General features: G+C 46.7%; 1 protein-coding gene across 1 annotated transcript in view; it reads left to right on the plus strand.

Moving 5' to 3' along the window:
• LOC138535220 (kinetochore protein Nuf2-A-like) overlaps nt 1-16,597 on the plus strand; it is a 528,523-nt gene that overhangs the window by 268,106 nt on the left and 243,820 nt on the right. The window contains exon 9 of the mRNA XM_069641278.1: nt 4,037-4,099. Coding sequence (XP_069497379.1) covers nt 4,037-4,099 — 63 coding nt within the window. The remainder of the gene's footprint in view (nt 1-4,036; nt 4,100-16,597) is intronic.

Here is a 16,597-nt window from a genome sequence, read left to right on the forward strand (position 1 = left end):
CTTCAGAAGGATCTTTTCAAATTCTGGAAGCTCCTCAAGACCTTCCTTGTTTTCTCCTCCTTCCCTACTTCTCTCTTCTGCTAATCTCACAGTTGCTGAATCCATGTCCTTGGCCCTTATGCATCTTTGGGGCCTTGACCTCGCACACCAATTCTTCCCAGCTCCTTTCTTGCCACAGCACTTCATGCATCCGTATACCCTGCGCCCTGGATTCGCACTTACTCCTCCCGCGGCCCAGGCTGTGTAGCACTCGCCTTTCTACCACTTTGTCCATGGCTCACCCACAGGCTCGGACTCTCCAGCACTTACCCCCTCTTCCTTTCTGCATAGTAGATTTGTCCCCATCCCTTTTCCCGCTGCTCTTAAACATTGTGTGTAATGTTGTAATGTATTTCCCATTTTCCCTTCCTGCCCAGTGGGTGGGCGCTTTGAAACAGTATATTCTTATTGTATAAGTGCCTAACAAGCAAACAATAAATATTTAACAATAAATAAATGTGCCCATACGTCAGAAGCACAGAACGTGTCTGAGGTTCACAGTTGGCGGTTTTCACTATCCGTTTCGAGTTCTGCCATTCAGGCTCCCCTCTGCCGGAGGGTTTTCACCAAGTTTATGGCAGTGGTGGCAGCAAGTCTAAGCAGTGACAGGTTTCACATCTACCCCTACCTAGATGACTGGTTGATCAGGGCTTGTTCTCCGGAGCAGGCTGTCGCCTCATTCGCACTTGCCACTTCCTCCACGAGCTGGACTTCTCCCTAAACTTCACGCAGTCCTATTTGGCACCATCACAGAAGCTTCAATTTATTGGAGCAGTCCTGGATTCAACCTCGGAAAAAGCCTCGCCACCACAGTTGAGGGCTCAACAGCTCTCGCAAATGGTCCAGAAATTGAGTGCCCAACATCTCCTGGCCTTCGACTTCCTAAGGTTGCTCTTCGTAATGCCATCTTGCATTTTACTGTTGCCAGATTCCTGTCTGCGAATTAGATCCCTTCAGTGGGCTCTCGGATCCAAGTGCTCTCAATTCTCCAGCAGAATGATGGACCTTCTCCAGGTCACGACAAAGGACACCCAGGATCTCTAGGAGCTGCTAGAAAGCCAGTTGGAATAAGAGGACCAGAGAGGCTGGCGAGAAGAACCATGAACCCTGGAAGAGCCGGTGACATGTGCTGTTTGAAAGCAGCTAATACGGAACGTGGGCGACCCTGTGGGGTGGAGTGGAAAGCCAAGCATAGCCTTGGGGACAAAATCCCTTGCGACAGTGGAAACGGAGATACTACTGACTACCAGTGAAGGGTCTGGGAGTCGCAGAGAAAGTCGGAAGGAGTCTCTCTCGTGCCGGGGGTCAAGTACAGTCACTGCACACCAGGGAAGGGTCGAGGACCCAAAACCAGAAACGTAACTGAAGTCATCTTCTTTGTGGCAATACATGGCAAGAAAGCATCCCTGGTCTGGCAGGAGAGTGAACCATGCACAACCCAGTAAAGGGTTGAACTGTAAAAGTAAATATACAAGAAGCCAGGGGAAGGGCGACATTCCCCTATGGTGTTGTGAACTGTGAAATAAAGCCTGGGAAGGACTGAGAAAGGGAGTCCTTCTCCTGGAAGTGGTGCTCGCAAGGAGGATCAAACCAGTGATCATGGGGAAAGGTGTAATTCCCCCTGAGATAAAGAAATGGTGAACTTTCTGACGCATAGTGTTGGAGCATCAGCAATCATTTTCTTTGTGAAGTACTGAAATCAGTGGAAGGGAGTCATTCCACCTGGTGAGGAACTTGCGCTGTCCAGTCAAATGGTCGAATATATTTGATCGAATGACAAATTGGTCGAATCAATTTGGTCGAAAAAAAAAGGTCGAATTTTTTTTTTAAAGTATATATTTTTTTTTGCTCTAGTATAGGTAAAAAAAGTTGTTTTAACACCAAAAACAGGGGTTGGGGGGGAACCCCCCCCCCCCCCCCCCCAAAAAAAAAATTCACCCATTTTTTCGACCAAATTGATTCGACCATATTGTAATTCGATCAAATGCATTCGACCAAATGTCTGGTAACCGGAACTTGCGACCAGAACTGTGCCACCCAATCAGGAGGAGTGAGTCATTCCCCTGGACCTGGACCATTGGTGCAACCTTTCAGTTTAGTTGTAAGTGTAAGGGACAGAGATGGGGACATTTTGATACAGGACGGTGGACTCTTCTGACAGACCCATTAGCACTTTAGTTGAGGCAGGGAAACCCTTCATAGATCTAGGAAAAGATAGGTTTTCTTTTTCTTATAGACCTAATTTAATGTAAAAGTAATCATTATCCTACCTTGTCAGTCTCCTCCTTCTGCACCTTTACGTTAAACATCTCACCATATTAATCAAGTATTCTAGAATGAGGAAATGTATGGTACCGATCTACAAACCATCTGCTGAAAATAAATTCGAATTCATTTTTAGCAGTAATGGGCCTAAACATTTTAAAGTGCCCTTGCTAAACCCTTTTTGTTTGGCAAACCTGCTGCAAAAGTGATAGCAGTGTACAGAGTGTAAGGTATACTCTTAAACGCACCAGGAAGGTGGCCTGCAAAGGGTTTGTCGATGGCATATCCACAAAGGAAGTTATTCTAAAAATCAGCACAGACCTTTTATGAAATAAAAATTGGAGTCCATATGATGGAAAACACATGTCCCTCAGCGAACTGGTCACCTCATCAATCTGGTGATAGCGCTACTGTTCCTTTTTAAACCAGGCACAGTGAATCCAAGGGCAGTGCTTAAGTAAAGGTAAAACCACATAATCTTAAAAGCTAGATATAGTGATACATTGGTCGATTAAAATGAGCCAAACCCAAATTTGATGACTTGCCTTATCCCCCACCTTAGCTTTCCACTTTTGCTTACAGAATGGAGACATCTGCTGCAGGCTTCTGTCGTTGAAGCTGTTCCAGCAACACTGTGCTGTTGGTGGGGATTCTGACACCTCTGCCAGGTGTAATAAGAGGCATACGCCATTATTGTGCAAGAGGAAATATTTGTCTGCAGGACATGTAAAGTCAGCAGTTTACATACAAAACATGGATTTATAAGTCACTGATGAAACACTCGCTCTGTGTGATTATTTGGCGCAAGCAGTGTGAAACACATGTAGGCCCAAATGTTACTTAATTGAGACTTTATCTAGTTTTAACCTTGAACATAAGAGTTGTTGGCAAAGGATACACTGGGTATCCTTTATAAGGAGGAATAGAATACATAGTTGAGCCTTGTATGTGGGATTATGTGTTTCCTAATTGCCATGCTGAAACACATTTTCATTAGCAGATATACAATTGCTTGGTACTATTATTTTACATCATAACGCACTAGGAGCCACTTGAATAAGAACCTGGTCTAATTAATTTAATAACAACTAACACACAAGATTGATTACAAGGTAGACATGACTGCAGTGGGAATTGACAAAGCTACACTTTTTTTTTTATAAGAACAAACTACCTAGTTTTTGATGAAGAATAACATTTACTCACGCATTCGCCATCCTGTATGTTATACTGCACCAGAAATGTCAAAGATTGAGTCTGTAAGAGGGAGCCATTTGACACAGTTACTAATCTGTAACTGTCTTTCGTTGAACAATGAATTCCTCATTGCCCTCCCTTCTCATCTCTAGATATTTAAGTAACTGATTGAAACCAATGATGTTAGTTGTTTGGGAGTTCTACTGTTTCCCGGTGTTTCAGGTGCAATTGGATGGAAATTGGGGGCACAGATGGCTTCATATGTTGACCTGACCTGTGGCTTGATGGTCAGTCTTACTGGGGACCAAAACTAAGTTACTTGCTTGTCCTTGTGGTCCTCGCAAGTTGACAAAGAGAAACTGTTATGCCCGACTGTTTCAAAGCCTGAAATTTAGCATGGATTTCATGCAATTGTCGTGCGAGGTGCAGAAACCCAAAGAGAAATTACAACGCTTCAGCTTCAATTTTACATAAGTTATTTTTGAAATCTCTAAATTGATAACTGTTAAATTAATATGTAATGTTTTCTTTGCAGGCATCTTTGCAAGAAAAGTTTGCACAAAAGAAAGCAGATTATGCTGCACAAGCTAAGCGGCTGGTAAGGTTTGCAATGTGAAATGGAAATTTACACTTGAAATGTTTGTGAGGAAAAGGTTGAAAAGAGACAGCAATTTAAAGTACAATATACAGATTAGCAAGTTGTTGGCAAAAATGTGCCATGAATGTCTTTTTTTCTTCATCTCAGTTCTCAAATGCAAATGCGTCAAGTTTTTTTTTAAAAAATAACTTAAGGGACAATGTATAGACTAAGTGCCAAATACTATCTAAAGCACGGTTTGTCAAATTTCTACTTTTGTACCTCTAAGTCCCATAACAACACAAGTTGAAGAGTGCTACTGCTAATGGCATAAGGTACACATTTCTGTTATGGAATCCTTACTAGTCAATGACCAACCATATTAAATAGAGGTTACCCAATGACCGTTAATTGTGAACCAGGTAGAATTGCTACATACTCCGTGCTAATGGACTGTCAAGAGTTATGGTTCAAATAGTAATGTCACAAAGTTGTGTTTACAATTAGCCAGCCTTTAATTTGACTCCTGTGAATTCCTAACAAAAACCAACACACCTGCACTAAAATACAACCTTAATGCTAGACACATCACACCATCTGATATACTAGGGACTACTTGAGGTTTGCTTTTACTTTGACATCAGTACTGTTGTTGGAACCAGTAAACAACCTTACTCTGTGCCTCCAGACAACCTGCCCACAAAACATTTGCCACTAGAGGCTACATTTTGTGGTTGGACATGCAAACCCCTTCTTGATAAACAGCCTATACATAGTGGTAGTGCATGCCAGCGCGGAGTATGGTGAAGCCTCTACCAGCAGTTATTGCACTCAACTTAATTTTAACACGCAACATGGATGCACATGAGCTGGACATCCAAATATAAACCTGGATATGTCAAATCCCCATCCCCCTTTCATACACCTATCGAGCATTGCCCTTCTTCTTACACTCCTCCAAGTACCTCTTTCTCAGGCCCTCCACTTCACCACTGCATCATTCCACCCCAGCCGCAAATCCCTTTGCTTAATATCCCCAAGCCTATCCTCCATTCCTTCTCTAAAATGCTCCCTGGCCGGCCTTCTCTTTCACACTCTACCTCCTTTAACCTTATTTAGCCCATCAGTCCTCATCTACCATTCAAAGCTCTACGGCAATGGCAATCACTGAAACTTGGATCTCCTCCCCCATCTCCCAGTTAAACAGCAACCTTCACTGCACTGCACAATGATTTGGCTACTTTCTACCACACCCCTTGACTCGAAGGCAGAGGTCTGGGTCGCATGATGAGCAGGACCACACCTTCACTCCCTCTTACACCTGATGTTACTCCCTACTCCTTCAAGCACAAAGCTGTTAAAATGCTTGCTCTCGCCCCCCCCCCCAACCTCTCCCTATACACCCCTCCCCATCTTCATCTTTCTCCCACCTGGCCTAAACCTACTAATCCATTCCTTCCTAACAGTTTTTTATGACAAATTACAATCCCTTGGATTGCAATATTTGAAGCCTATTTTTAGTGCAAGAGGCATCGCCACTATTGCAGAGGCGATGCTTTGTTGTAGATGTACATTCGAACCGTTGGTGGTGAACCTGGTATCCAAATATATTCATTGGCTAGGTTGCGCGGGGACAGCCTGTTTAAGGCCTGTATTACAACTGTAGAACAAGTTATGGCAGCTATTTAATTAAATTTAATTACACAAATGTAAGTGAAGACCACACTTTCCCTCATTGTACTTGAGAATGTATTTTTATATTTAATTCTGTGACTTGTTCTTTTAGGGATTGTATGCTTTTGCTTGCTTTTAACCATCGTATTTTTTTATCCACGATGAATTGCTATTGCATATTTGTATTTGGTTTACATGCAAGTGATATTATGCCAAATAAAACATTTGATAGCCTCACAACCCACACCTGTGGAACTCTTTCGATCTTACCTTCTTATCCCCCAACCCATCACTCCTCTGCCATAACTCACCATTTCAGTACCTGCCCCACTACTATTTACCAATCCCTTAAAGACTTAACAGACTCACTGGCTTCCTACCGGGCCCAAGTTAAATCATACCACCCATTTTCTGGCCCACTCACTTAAACTGGCCTTCTCAGAGTTTGAAGACACTCTTGCGCCCCCCTCACCTTGCCCCCTTTGATTATCACTACCCTAATCACTATTTTGCCCCCTTCCACTAGCCCTCAACCATGGACAACCCGAGCCATCCAACATCTAAGGATATCCATGTGACTCCACCAACACACAAACCTCACACTACCGCTATCCTTGTTGCCTACTGAGATCTTAGGTGGACCCTTCCACCTTCTATGATGGAGTGGCCAGACCTTATGATATAATATATTGTATTTGTATGGCGCCCATGCACAAGTGTTTCAGAGCGCGACAAGGCAAGGGAGGACAAATCGATCATACTAGGCCCAGTGACATTGAGAACGTGCAAGTGCAGGGGAAAGGAAGGGGGAAAGTGTGAGGGGCAGGGGGGAGTGGAAATTGCTGAACACGTGATAGAACAGGTAGTGCGCCCAGCAGGTGGTATGTTCGTGAATAAGGTGTAGACAACAGGTGTCTGATAAGTGCTGAAAGGGGACTGTAGGGTTGCAGATACAGACCCAATTGCAGGGGTTGCCAGGAGCCAGTGCAAGTGTGCGGCTGGGAGGGCAGGGATCTGTGCACAAAATCAGAAGGTAACCAGGTGCCTGGTGCAAAGCACACAGATTAGCAGGGGAGTGGAAGAGCGAAGGCAGAAGCAAAGAGGAAGGTCTTGAGGTGCTTGCGAAACCGAAGATTGTTCTCCTCAAGGTTCAGAGAGGAAGGGAGGCTGTTCCAGAGGGAGGCACCGGTCGAGGAAAGGGATCTACCCCCAACTCGTTGCTTGGAGAAGCGACTGGCCCTGAGGGAGTTGGAGGTGAAGGAGCGAAGAGCTAGAGTTGAAATGTATTTACGTAGGGAGAGTTGAAGGTATTGTGGACCCAGGCCCCAGGAAGGCTTGTGGACAATGCAAAGGATCTTGAATTTAATCCTTGCAATTACTGAGAGCCAATTAAGAGATTTCAGGGCTCGAGAGAAACGATCCGAGGGCTTGAGGCCAAGGACAAGTCTCACAGTCCTGTTCTGGATGAGCGGCAGAGGACGAGAGTGGTTGCAGGCAGATTTAGAAAGAGGCTGTTGTAATAGTCCAGCCTAGAGAGAACCAGAGCTCTGGAGACAGTGAGCTTCTAGGATAGTAGTCTTCAAACTTTTTTGGCCTGGGTCCCCCCATGAGCAAGGTTTGGGCAGGCGGGGCCCACCCCAACACTGCCAGATGGACAGTATGTAGAAATCGCTATCAACTTTTGCGTGTCGTCACCACACCCTACTCCCAGTACAGACCATGGGCACTCCCCACCCTACTCCCACCACTATTCCAGTGCTGCCACCCATCCTGCTCCCAACACAGTCCCATAACGCAAGCATACACATTTAAATAAAAAATAAATCGCCATAAACGTACCTTCTGCAGGGCCCTGCGCATGGTTGCTAAAATGCTCCGCTCCAGGTTGCTCTGACCCTATGTGCGAGGAGGCGCAGGAGCACCCCCTCGTACATACATACATGCAGTGCCCCAGCTAGCATATCCAATGAGCTATGCAAGGCTGGCGAAGCAAAACACGCCAAGCGTTGCATGGCTCAGTGATCATGTGCGGCTGGAGAAATGAACTGTCAAAGGCAAACAGTGTTTCCCTTTGACAGTTCAGCCAGCCCAGGAGCACTCCCTCAGCTGGAAAAAGCAGCTGAGGGAGTGCTCAGTGTTTCACTGGGCTGGCTCCTCGTCTCCTCCATAATGGGTGAGGTGGCCAGTTCGTGGACGCCCCCTCACCCATTATGGATGAGCCGGCAGGCTTGGACTGGCCTATAGGGCAATAGGGTGATGACCGTACCAAAAATGCTAGTGTAGGCCAGTCAAAATGGGCCACTTTTTTGGCCATTGTGGGCCAGTTTGAGGAGTTACTTCACTATGCAGCTAGTAGTTTTGACCATTGTTGCTGAATAAATATTCTTTAAATATCACAATTTGTTTACATTTCAACAAAAAACAACCCCTTGGTACTATTCAAACTGTGTGACTAAAGGACTGAATATCCATTTGCAACTGCTGGACATTTTTTTCATTGGTGCCTAAGACCGTTTTGTGGTCCAGTCTGACCATGTGAGCTGCCCCTTCCCATTTCCTCCAATCTAAAAAAATAAATAAAATAAAAACTTTTTTTTTTTACATTTCATGCTGGGCTCTGGCCCCCCCCCCCCACCGCCCCCCACCCCCCGGGATGCGGCCGCGCCTCACAGTTTGCAGACCTCTGTTCTAGGGGAAGGAGAGGAAAGGAAAAATACCTCTAAGGAGGTGCAGTTGGTAGTTAGACTTGTTTGAGACGTCGGAGATGTGAGGAGAAAAGGAAAGGGTGGAGTCAAAGATGACCCCGAGGTTCTTAGCCTCGCAAGTGGGAGCAGGGAGTGGGCCAAGGGAGGCCGGCCAGAGAGTGACAGGTAAGGAAGGTGCAGGTGTGCTAATGAGAATTTCTGTCTTACTGGCATTAAAGCAGAGGTCGTTGGCGGCGCACCACTCCTGGATTGCAGACAGTCTGAGATGAGAGAGGGAGAAGAGGTTGCAGAGGGGAGCCTGAAAACAAGTTGGGTGTCGCCCGCATAGCATAGAAAGTTTGGGATGAGAACAGCAATGCAGAGGGCGAGCGGTACCAGGTATTGGTTGAAGAGCCAGGGAGAGAGGTTGGACCCCTTGGGGACACCACAGGTAGAAGGTGAGATAGAGGAAAGGAAGGACCCTAGTTGGACCTCGGAGGGTCGGTTGGAGAGGAAGGAGGTCACCCAGGCCAGGGCCTGGTCAGTGATGGCCAGATTATCACGGAGGCGATTGAGCAGGATGACATGGTTGACTGTATCAAAGGCAGAAGAAAAGAAGTAGGATGAGGTCAGATGGGGATATTGGAATCAAGGTTGGAGAGCAGGTCTTCACGGATGTTCAGGAGAGCAGCCTCTGTGCTTCTGGCAGCTCTGAAGCCAGACTGATGCTCATGCAGACAACCAACAGAATTGATGTGAAGATTAAGCTGGGAGATGGGCAGCTTTTCCAGGAGTTCTCCCAGGAAAGGAGTGATAGGGATTGGGTGATAGTTAGCCAGGCAGGAGGGGTCAACTGTGTTTTTTTTTTTTTGAGAATAGGGTGCACAAGAGTGTTTCAGAGCGGAAGGGAAGGCTCCAGAGGCGAAGGGGTGGTTGCAGAAGTCAGCCAGAGCAGGAGCAAGGGTGTCAATGTGGTCCTTTCTGTTTTGACAAGACTGTCATAGATCAGACTTGTCTGGAAATCTCGTCTGGGAGAAAAGAGGAAAAGATGAGCGAGGGGGAGGAGAGGCGGCTGCAGGGGGGCCGGAGGTATCGGAGGGAGAACATAGAGGAGGAGGAGGAGCAGGAGGAGAGGATGAGAGGCTGGACAGGATGTCCTGGGTTTTTTAGATGAAATGAGAGGCAAGGCCCGTGCAGAGGGCCTGGGAGGCGACAGGGGAGGTAGAGACTGCAGCAGGGTTGGCCAGCTCCTTGCAGATTTTAACGAGTTCGGCCGAGTTGTTAGATGCCGCAGAGACGCGTGCCTGGATATGGGCTCTCTTCTTAGTGCTGACAAGGAGCCGGTATTGCCTTTAGAGCAGGTGGCAGGCCAGTTTGTCAGAGGATGCACAAGCAGCCTGCCATTTCCTCTCAGCCATTTGTGTTTAAGGGTAACTAGGTCAGAGTCGTACCAAGAGTTGCACTTGGTTTTGGGCTTCAAGTCGATACTCATGACAGGGGCAAGAACATCAAGAGTATCATAGATGGAAGAGTAGAGCATGGAAAGGACCGTGTCAGGATGTGAGTCAGCCAGAGTTGGAGGAGGGGGAGAGAAAGTGGTAGCGAAAGCCTCAACTGACACACGCTTTATGGGTCGGATGACCGAGAAGGTAGGTGGCAGTGTTGGAGTTGGCTTGGCCTGAGGGGTAGGGAGGCAGAGATGGGAGGAAAGGAGAGAGTGATCACTCCAAGAGAGAGGAGTGGTTAGAGGGATGGAGAGGGGGATGTCTGAAGAGATCAGAATGTCCAGAGTGTGTCCTGCAGTGTGAGTCGGGCCAGAGGGGAGAATAGGGAGAGTCACAGAGGTTGCGAAAACAAGTCCTGAGGAGGGACAGGAAGCATCGAGATGGATGTGGAAGTCTCCTAGAAGAAGTAGGTGTTGAGTGGTTGAGGCCAGGAGGGAGGAGGAGAGGTGACGCCTGGAGGGAGGAGGAGAGGTCTGCCCACTCAGACGAAGGAGATCATCTGACCAGGTGGCCGATGGATAGTAGCCACGGTAAGAGAGTGGCCAGAAGAGAGAGTGCCTGCAGGCAAGGCATTCAAAAGAGGAGTATGCCTGCATAGGAATGACAGAGGCAGAAATCCACTCCGGGAAGATCAAGGCTACACCACCTCTGGAACGGTTGGGTCTGGGCACGGAGTGGATCTTGTAGCCATCAGGGAGGAGAGTGTCAAAGCTAGTGACAGAGCTGGCCGTGAACCATGTCTCGGTAGGACCTAGGACATTGAGATCAAGTTATTCCAGGAGGCAGCAGATGTCAGAGTAGTGTTTGACAGCTGAGCGAGAGTTGAGAGTGGCTATATGGAGAAGGTTGCCATCTTTGAAGGACTTCTGGGGATAGGTATAAATCAGAGGTACGCCCTGTGGAGGTGTAGAAGGAGCCCGAGGACGGGGGCAGAAGAGGAAGCAGGAAAGCGCAAGGTAGCCAAGGAGGAGAGGGGGGTGGCATCCTGATTCAGATGCTGCCATGCCTATGTCAGACTTTACCAGATTTTAATGGATCGGGGTAGATTGGAGTCTGACCCCACGATACTGAGGCTAGACTTTGCCACAGTCACTGCCAGCAGTGGGTGGCTGAGTCTCAGGAAGACACTCCTTGCCTTTATACGTGCTCTAGACTCCTCCAAATCCTGCTATTCCGACTTTTTCTCTTCTCGCACCTTCCTTAACTCTCTCTGACTGTTAGGCAGAAACCTGTGAAGTTCCCTTAGCGGCCACTGCAAAAGGCTTAAGACTACAGGTGTTGGCAGTAAACCGAATTGGTAGCAGTCTGTACCACCCAGATTTACCTGGTAGCTGTGGGCTGAGCAGCCAGACTTCTCTCAAGAAGAGTTAGACAGTATATAGAGTATACAAGATAGGTACCAAAATACAGTAGCACAAGCAAACACTGACCAGAGCTTTAGTATCAAAGTATATAATTATTTATTTAAAGACACACTTTATAAAATACACTAACACTAATAAGGCAAGCAAGTTCAAACAGTCACTATTACTATATGTACATCCCTTATTCTTTATTAGACAAGTCTTCGTTAACACCACTTATTTCCAGACAGAGGTGAGCGCTTAACTAAAGATGGCACTCCAATAAGTTAAGAAAAAGGGAGGGAAAAGGCAGAAATTAGGAAAAGCACACAACACAATACTTTAGAAGCACCCAGCAAGGCAGGAAAGTCAAAGTCTACTTGTGAGCAAAAAGTTCAGAGGCCAGGCTCCCTCTTAGAGAGCACAGAGCACCAATGCGCCCAAGATCACACAGTTTAAAAGTCTTAAAGTCTTGCAGGGAGTTCAGAAAAGAATTAGTTCAGCTCAGAAAAGCTCAGTTAGCCAGCCTAGGGCCAACCCAAGTGGTAAGTGGAGGCTTTAAGAGTCACCCCACACACACCGTTGCGAGGGAGGCCAGGCGGACACAGTACGTTGAAAGTGGAGAGGATCCTCCAGCGGGGGCAGTTGTTCCTGGCAGCGGGTGCAAGTCACGGCGTCGTCCAGCGGAAGAGATGGTCTCGACGTGGAGGAAAGCTGAAGGTCGTTGCACTGCCAGGGAAGAAACCAGCTGCGGAGTTCTCCAGTTAAAAGGTACTACCCTTTTATTTGCGGTAGTGGTAAAACGTGGTATCCCAGTTGCCGGGGTGCTTGGCACAGGCAAGGCGGCCACGAGATGATCCGGGAAGGCGAAAAGGCAGGCAAACTGGTTATCCCCACCAGTCAAAGGAAGATGACTCTCCGGGATGAAGATCTCCTCTGTCCTTGGAAGAAGTGGTGAGACGGTTCAGCAGGGCTCCACCGGTGGTGTCGTCGTTGCTGGTCAGCTCAGATTCTCCCTCTTTGGATTCTTTGGTCTTGTGGCGACTTCTGAAGTTCCAGTCCCCAAAGCCCTGCTTTTATGCAGCAAACCCCCATTCATCAGTCCTAGCTGTCAGTCAAACATGCTAAGTGGTAGCCGGGCGGCTCACCACTGGGCCAATCACACAAGAGTGCAACTTGAGTTGCCGAGGCAACTCAGTCCAGGGTACCTAAACCCCCTCTCACACTCCCTGTGGTACCCAGACAGAGTGGCACCACTTTTGGAGGCTTCTGTGGAGAAGCCCGCCAAAAAGTGGAACAAAGGGCTCGACTTGGGTTGGAGTCACAGAAGCGAACACAAACGCCATTTTGGAACCGAGTTCTGGCAAAAAATACCAACCGGTGAATTAAAATTAAATAAATAAACCAGCGGTATGTTTGAGGCTATATTAAAAAGTACTAGCCTCGAACAATGGGAAAATCCCATAGGAATATATTCGCGGTCGAATATAAAAAGTAGTATCCACTGCCACCAGCCAAAACTTGCTCTGGAGGGACTGGACAGTGCCCCCTCGAACAACAGACCCAGGGGCAATCGAATTGCCCCTACCAGTACGCCCACAATATGATGGTTTGTACTGGTTTTGTTCACAATTTAGGACTAGTAAAGCCAATGGTGACTTTACATGCCCTGGGAGACAGTAGTCAGTCCCAGGGTACGGAGTCTATGTTTGGGGGTCACTGTGACACCCCTGTGTTACGGCACGGAGGGTGCTGTGAAACACACATATCAAAAACACATGAAGCCCTATGGAGTAAAAGACCCCATAGCCCATTAAACGTATTACAAGTCAAAGGATATCTCAAATCATGTCTAAGAGTGGGAGAAAAAGAGTCTCACTCTTAGCAGGAGAAAAAAAATAAACCCCAAAAAATCCAGCAAAGCTGCTGGGGGACTCACTAGGTTTGGGAAATTAGCCTTAACAGACAATTCTCCTTAACAGTGACACTCTAGGTATTGCTCTCTCCTCCTAAATGCCGCTCTCAATCCTCTTGCAGCCGAATGCTTTGCCTCTTGTTTCTCATCCAAATACACTTAAACGTGATACTTTAAGACCCAATTTCCCTGCCCACCTCCTTCCTTCTTTCCACCTGTGATCACCCTCTGCCTCATCTTTATCTCATGTCCCCCAATGAAAATTCTTAGCCCTGCACTGCCAATTTTGCTGCACACCCATTGATATCCATAATAATCAAAGCACTTGCACTGACCACCTCCTCATACATCTCGCTCTTCACTCTTTTCCAGCATCTTCACTGTCTGTTATGAAACAACCACGTCATTCATCCACATTCTTAAGAAATCCGCTGCTGACCCCAACCCTCCCTCCCTTCTACAGACTTGTCTCTCTTGTGTCCTTCCACTCCAAAACCCTTGAACAAGTCATTTTCAATCACATTGTCAACTATTTTGAAGATCATGCGACCCGCCCTACCCCCCTTCAATATGGATTCAGTTGGTAAATGCTCCACCACAACAGCACTCGTCTTTTGCTCCACCGCTCCCACCTCGCCTCCATTTGAATTCTGCTTGATCTTGCTGCAACCTTTTAGACACTGTCAACTACCCCTCTCCTCCAAGCCATGTCCTCCTTTGTCTTTAATGTCACTCCAGTCAAAGTCATACTCTCCTCCAGCTGCTCATTCGCCATCTCTTGGAATGTGAATACCGCTAACCCCTGCTTCCCTTCTCGTGGGTCCCCCAAAGATCTGTCACTAGCCCACTCCTGTTCACGTTCTACAGTGTCACTATGGGCAGGCTCATCTTTTTCAGCCTCCATTACCACCTCTTTGTTGATGCCCAGATCTTCTCCTCCTTCCTATCCTTCACCCATACCACCCATGAGGAACATTACCAACTCCCTAACAGCATCCGTCTCTGGATGGCATTATGCTGCCTCTTTGCCACTGAACATTCTCACTCCTGCACCCAAGGCTCGCAACCTTTTGGGGTCTTCTTTCACAGCAACCTTACACTCCAGTTTGATTCTAGCAGCTGTGGAAATAATTGTATCCATCTCCTCAACATCAGAAAAATGTGCCCCCACCTCACTCCCCCCTCAGCCAAAATGGTAATCTCCAATCTTGTACTCAGTAAACTTGATCACTGCTGAAGTTTACTCCTTGACCGCCCCCTCGTTCCTTTTAACAAAGTCCTCTGTTCATCCCCCACCACTGCACACTGCAACCATGCTGGCGATCTCTCAATGCAGAATCACTTTCAAATTCCTCCTCCTTATTTTTAAATTCATCAACTCTTTGCCCACCACATCTTTTCCTTGCATTCCCTTTCACCCTCCCTCTCAAACCCCTACGTTCCTCCTGCCTCCTTGGCGTCATTGTCGCCAGCACCATGTGCACCCATTATTGCTTCTCTTTTGTTGGCCTGCTGTGCCCACTGCCCACCCCCCTCCCTCCAGATATCAGAACCATCTTCTCTTGAATACTTACCCAGACTCAGCCCTGTGAAGATACTCCCCTCCTCAAGTGACACCATTCTAGCCCGGCCACGTCACTCCAATCCTATTTTCAACTTTATATACGTGAATATGTATTATAAGATAAATTGTGACACTATTATGGGTTACACTGTCATTGTATCCCATTCTCCCTCCCTCTGCCCCCCAAAAAGTGGCTACCCTGAGGCTCGGGAGGATAGCTCAGGGGCAACGTGCTTGCCTTGGAAGCAAGACGGCACGAAGCACCACAGGTTCGAGCCCCAGTTACGCGCTTAGAAACCTCTGGGTATTAAGCGTGTTATAAATAACCTATCATATACCCATCCCCACACACCTTAATGATATTGCAAAGGGATCCTACCTCAGGACTGCCTCAGTCTCCTGTATGCTCTCCAAGGTGTCATTTCTGGTCGAAGTTACCGCCTAACCTTCAATAAATACAAAAATACAAATGTCCTTGCTAAGATTACAACAACGTTACAAAATGCTAGGTAAAATGAAAGACCGCCCATCAGTCACAGTTTGTAAAATTAATAGTGACACATTTTATACATTGATAACCTCCAATTCAGCTTATTGTACAATCCATTGCACAAAAATAAGCCTGCTCCTTTTGTAAGTGTGTTTTACCCCTGTTATGAGTTCTGCCCCAGTTAAACTCATCCAGTACCTCACCCTATGTATGCCCTTCCATCTAGCCTATCTCATTTAATCACTTTCTGAGTTTGTGTGGCTATTTTGTTCATTAAATCCAAAGACTCTTCTGGTGCCAAGGGAGTTTTGCTCACTTTTTTAGAAGGGTTTTTCCCATCTTCACTCAAATTATACAACTTGACAGCCTAAAAAACACAAGATTCGGTGAACATTATGTTCTCTATTGTCTAACCCTTGATGGATATGGAGGGATAAACTACAATAAGCACAGTTTGCAAGTGGTGAATCCTAGAGTTATGCAGTAGAAGCGAGCAGCCTGGAAAGACAGTTGTAAAAATTCCAGTAAATAGAATTGGACAAAATGGTATGTAAGGTCCTCGGGTGAGGCTTCCAATAGGACAAATACAAGCTCTACACAATGTTGCTGATTCCTAGCTTACCCCAGAGTCTACAGCCCATTCCACTGGACAATAGAAAACGCCTCACAAACGTATTGACTTAAAGGCATTTGGAAATGCCTACGGCACATTTAATCAACTTTGCAAGGACCTTCTTTTCTTAACCATTTCTTTTTTCTTTTTTTTAATTTTTTTTTTAATTAGAAAATCATTAACCCTGCAACATCGCCCTCAACAACACAGACTCTGATGTGTACCTCAGTTGCTAGTTCTTCATGACCTGGAAACACAACATAACTTTCAGACATTTGCAGGTGTTTTAGCATCATTTTACTTAAGATTGAATCCGACTTTGTGACCAGGCTTGTACCCACTGTTGACCTGCTGACTGATGTGATGTCCCTTGCTTCTCCTGTATACCTGAATGGGAACTGTGCTCATTTACTGGAATCATGACAGTTTCTAGGTGGACCTGGTTACCACCTTTTGTAGGTCTTCCGAGATGGGAGTGGGGAGTACAGGGACGTGGTACACCCATTGGAGGTGGACAAGGGGCAGGAGGGGAAGCCACCAGAGGATGGGAATGATGCACCTGGAAGAGAAGCCTGCCAAGAGAACTTCCCATCTGGTGCCTCCATTAATGGGACACTATGAGAAAGGGAGAACAAAGACCATATGTGGAGTCCATAGGTCCGGGGAGGGAGAGACAAGGGATGTCTGTGATAATCTGCCTGGAAAAACCATTGATGTAGGTGATGGCAATG

The sequence above is a fragment of the Ambystoma mexicanum genome, chromosome 1q, assembly GCF_040938575.1.
Source record: "Ambystoma mexicanum isolate Mex_15411 chromosome 1q, UKY_AmexF1_1, whole genome shotgun sequence".
Taxonomy (NCBI): domain Eukaryota; kingdom Metazoa; phylum Chordata; class Amphibia; order Caudata; family Ambystomatidae; genus Ambystoma; species Ambystoma mexicanum.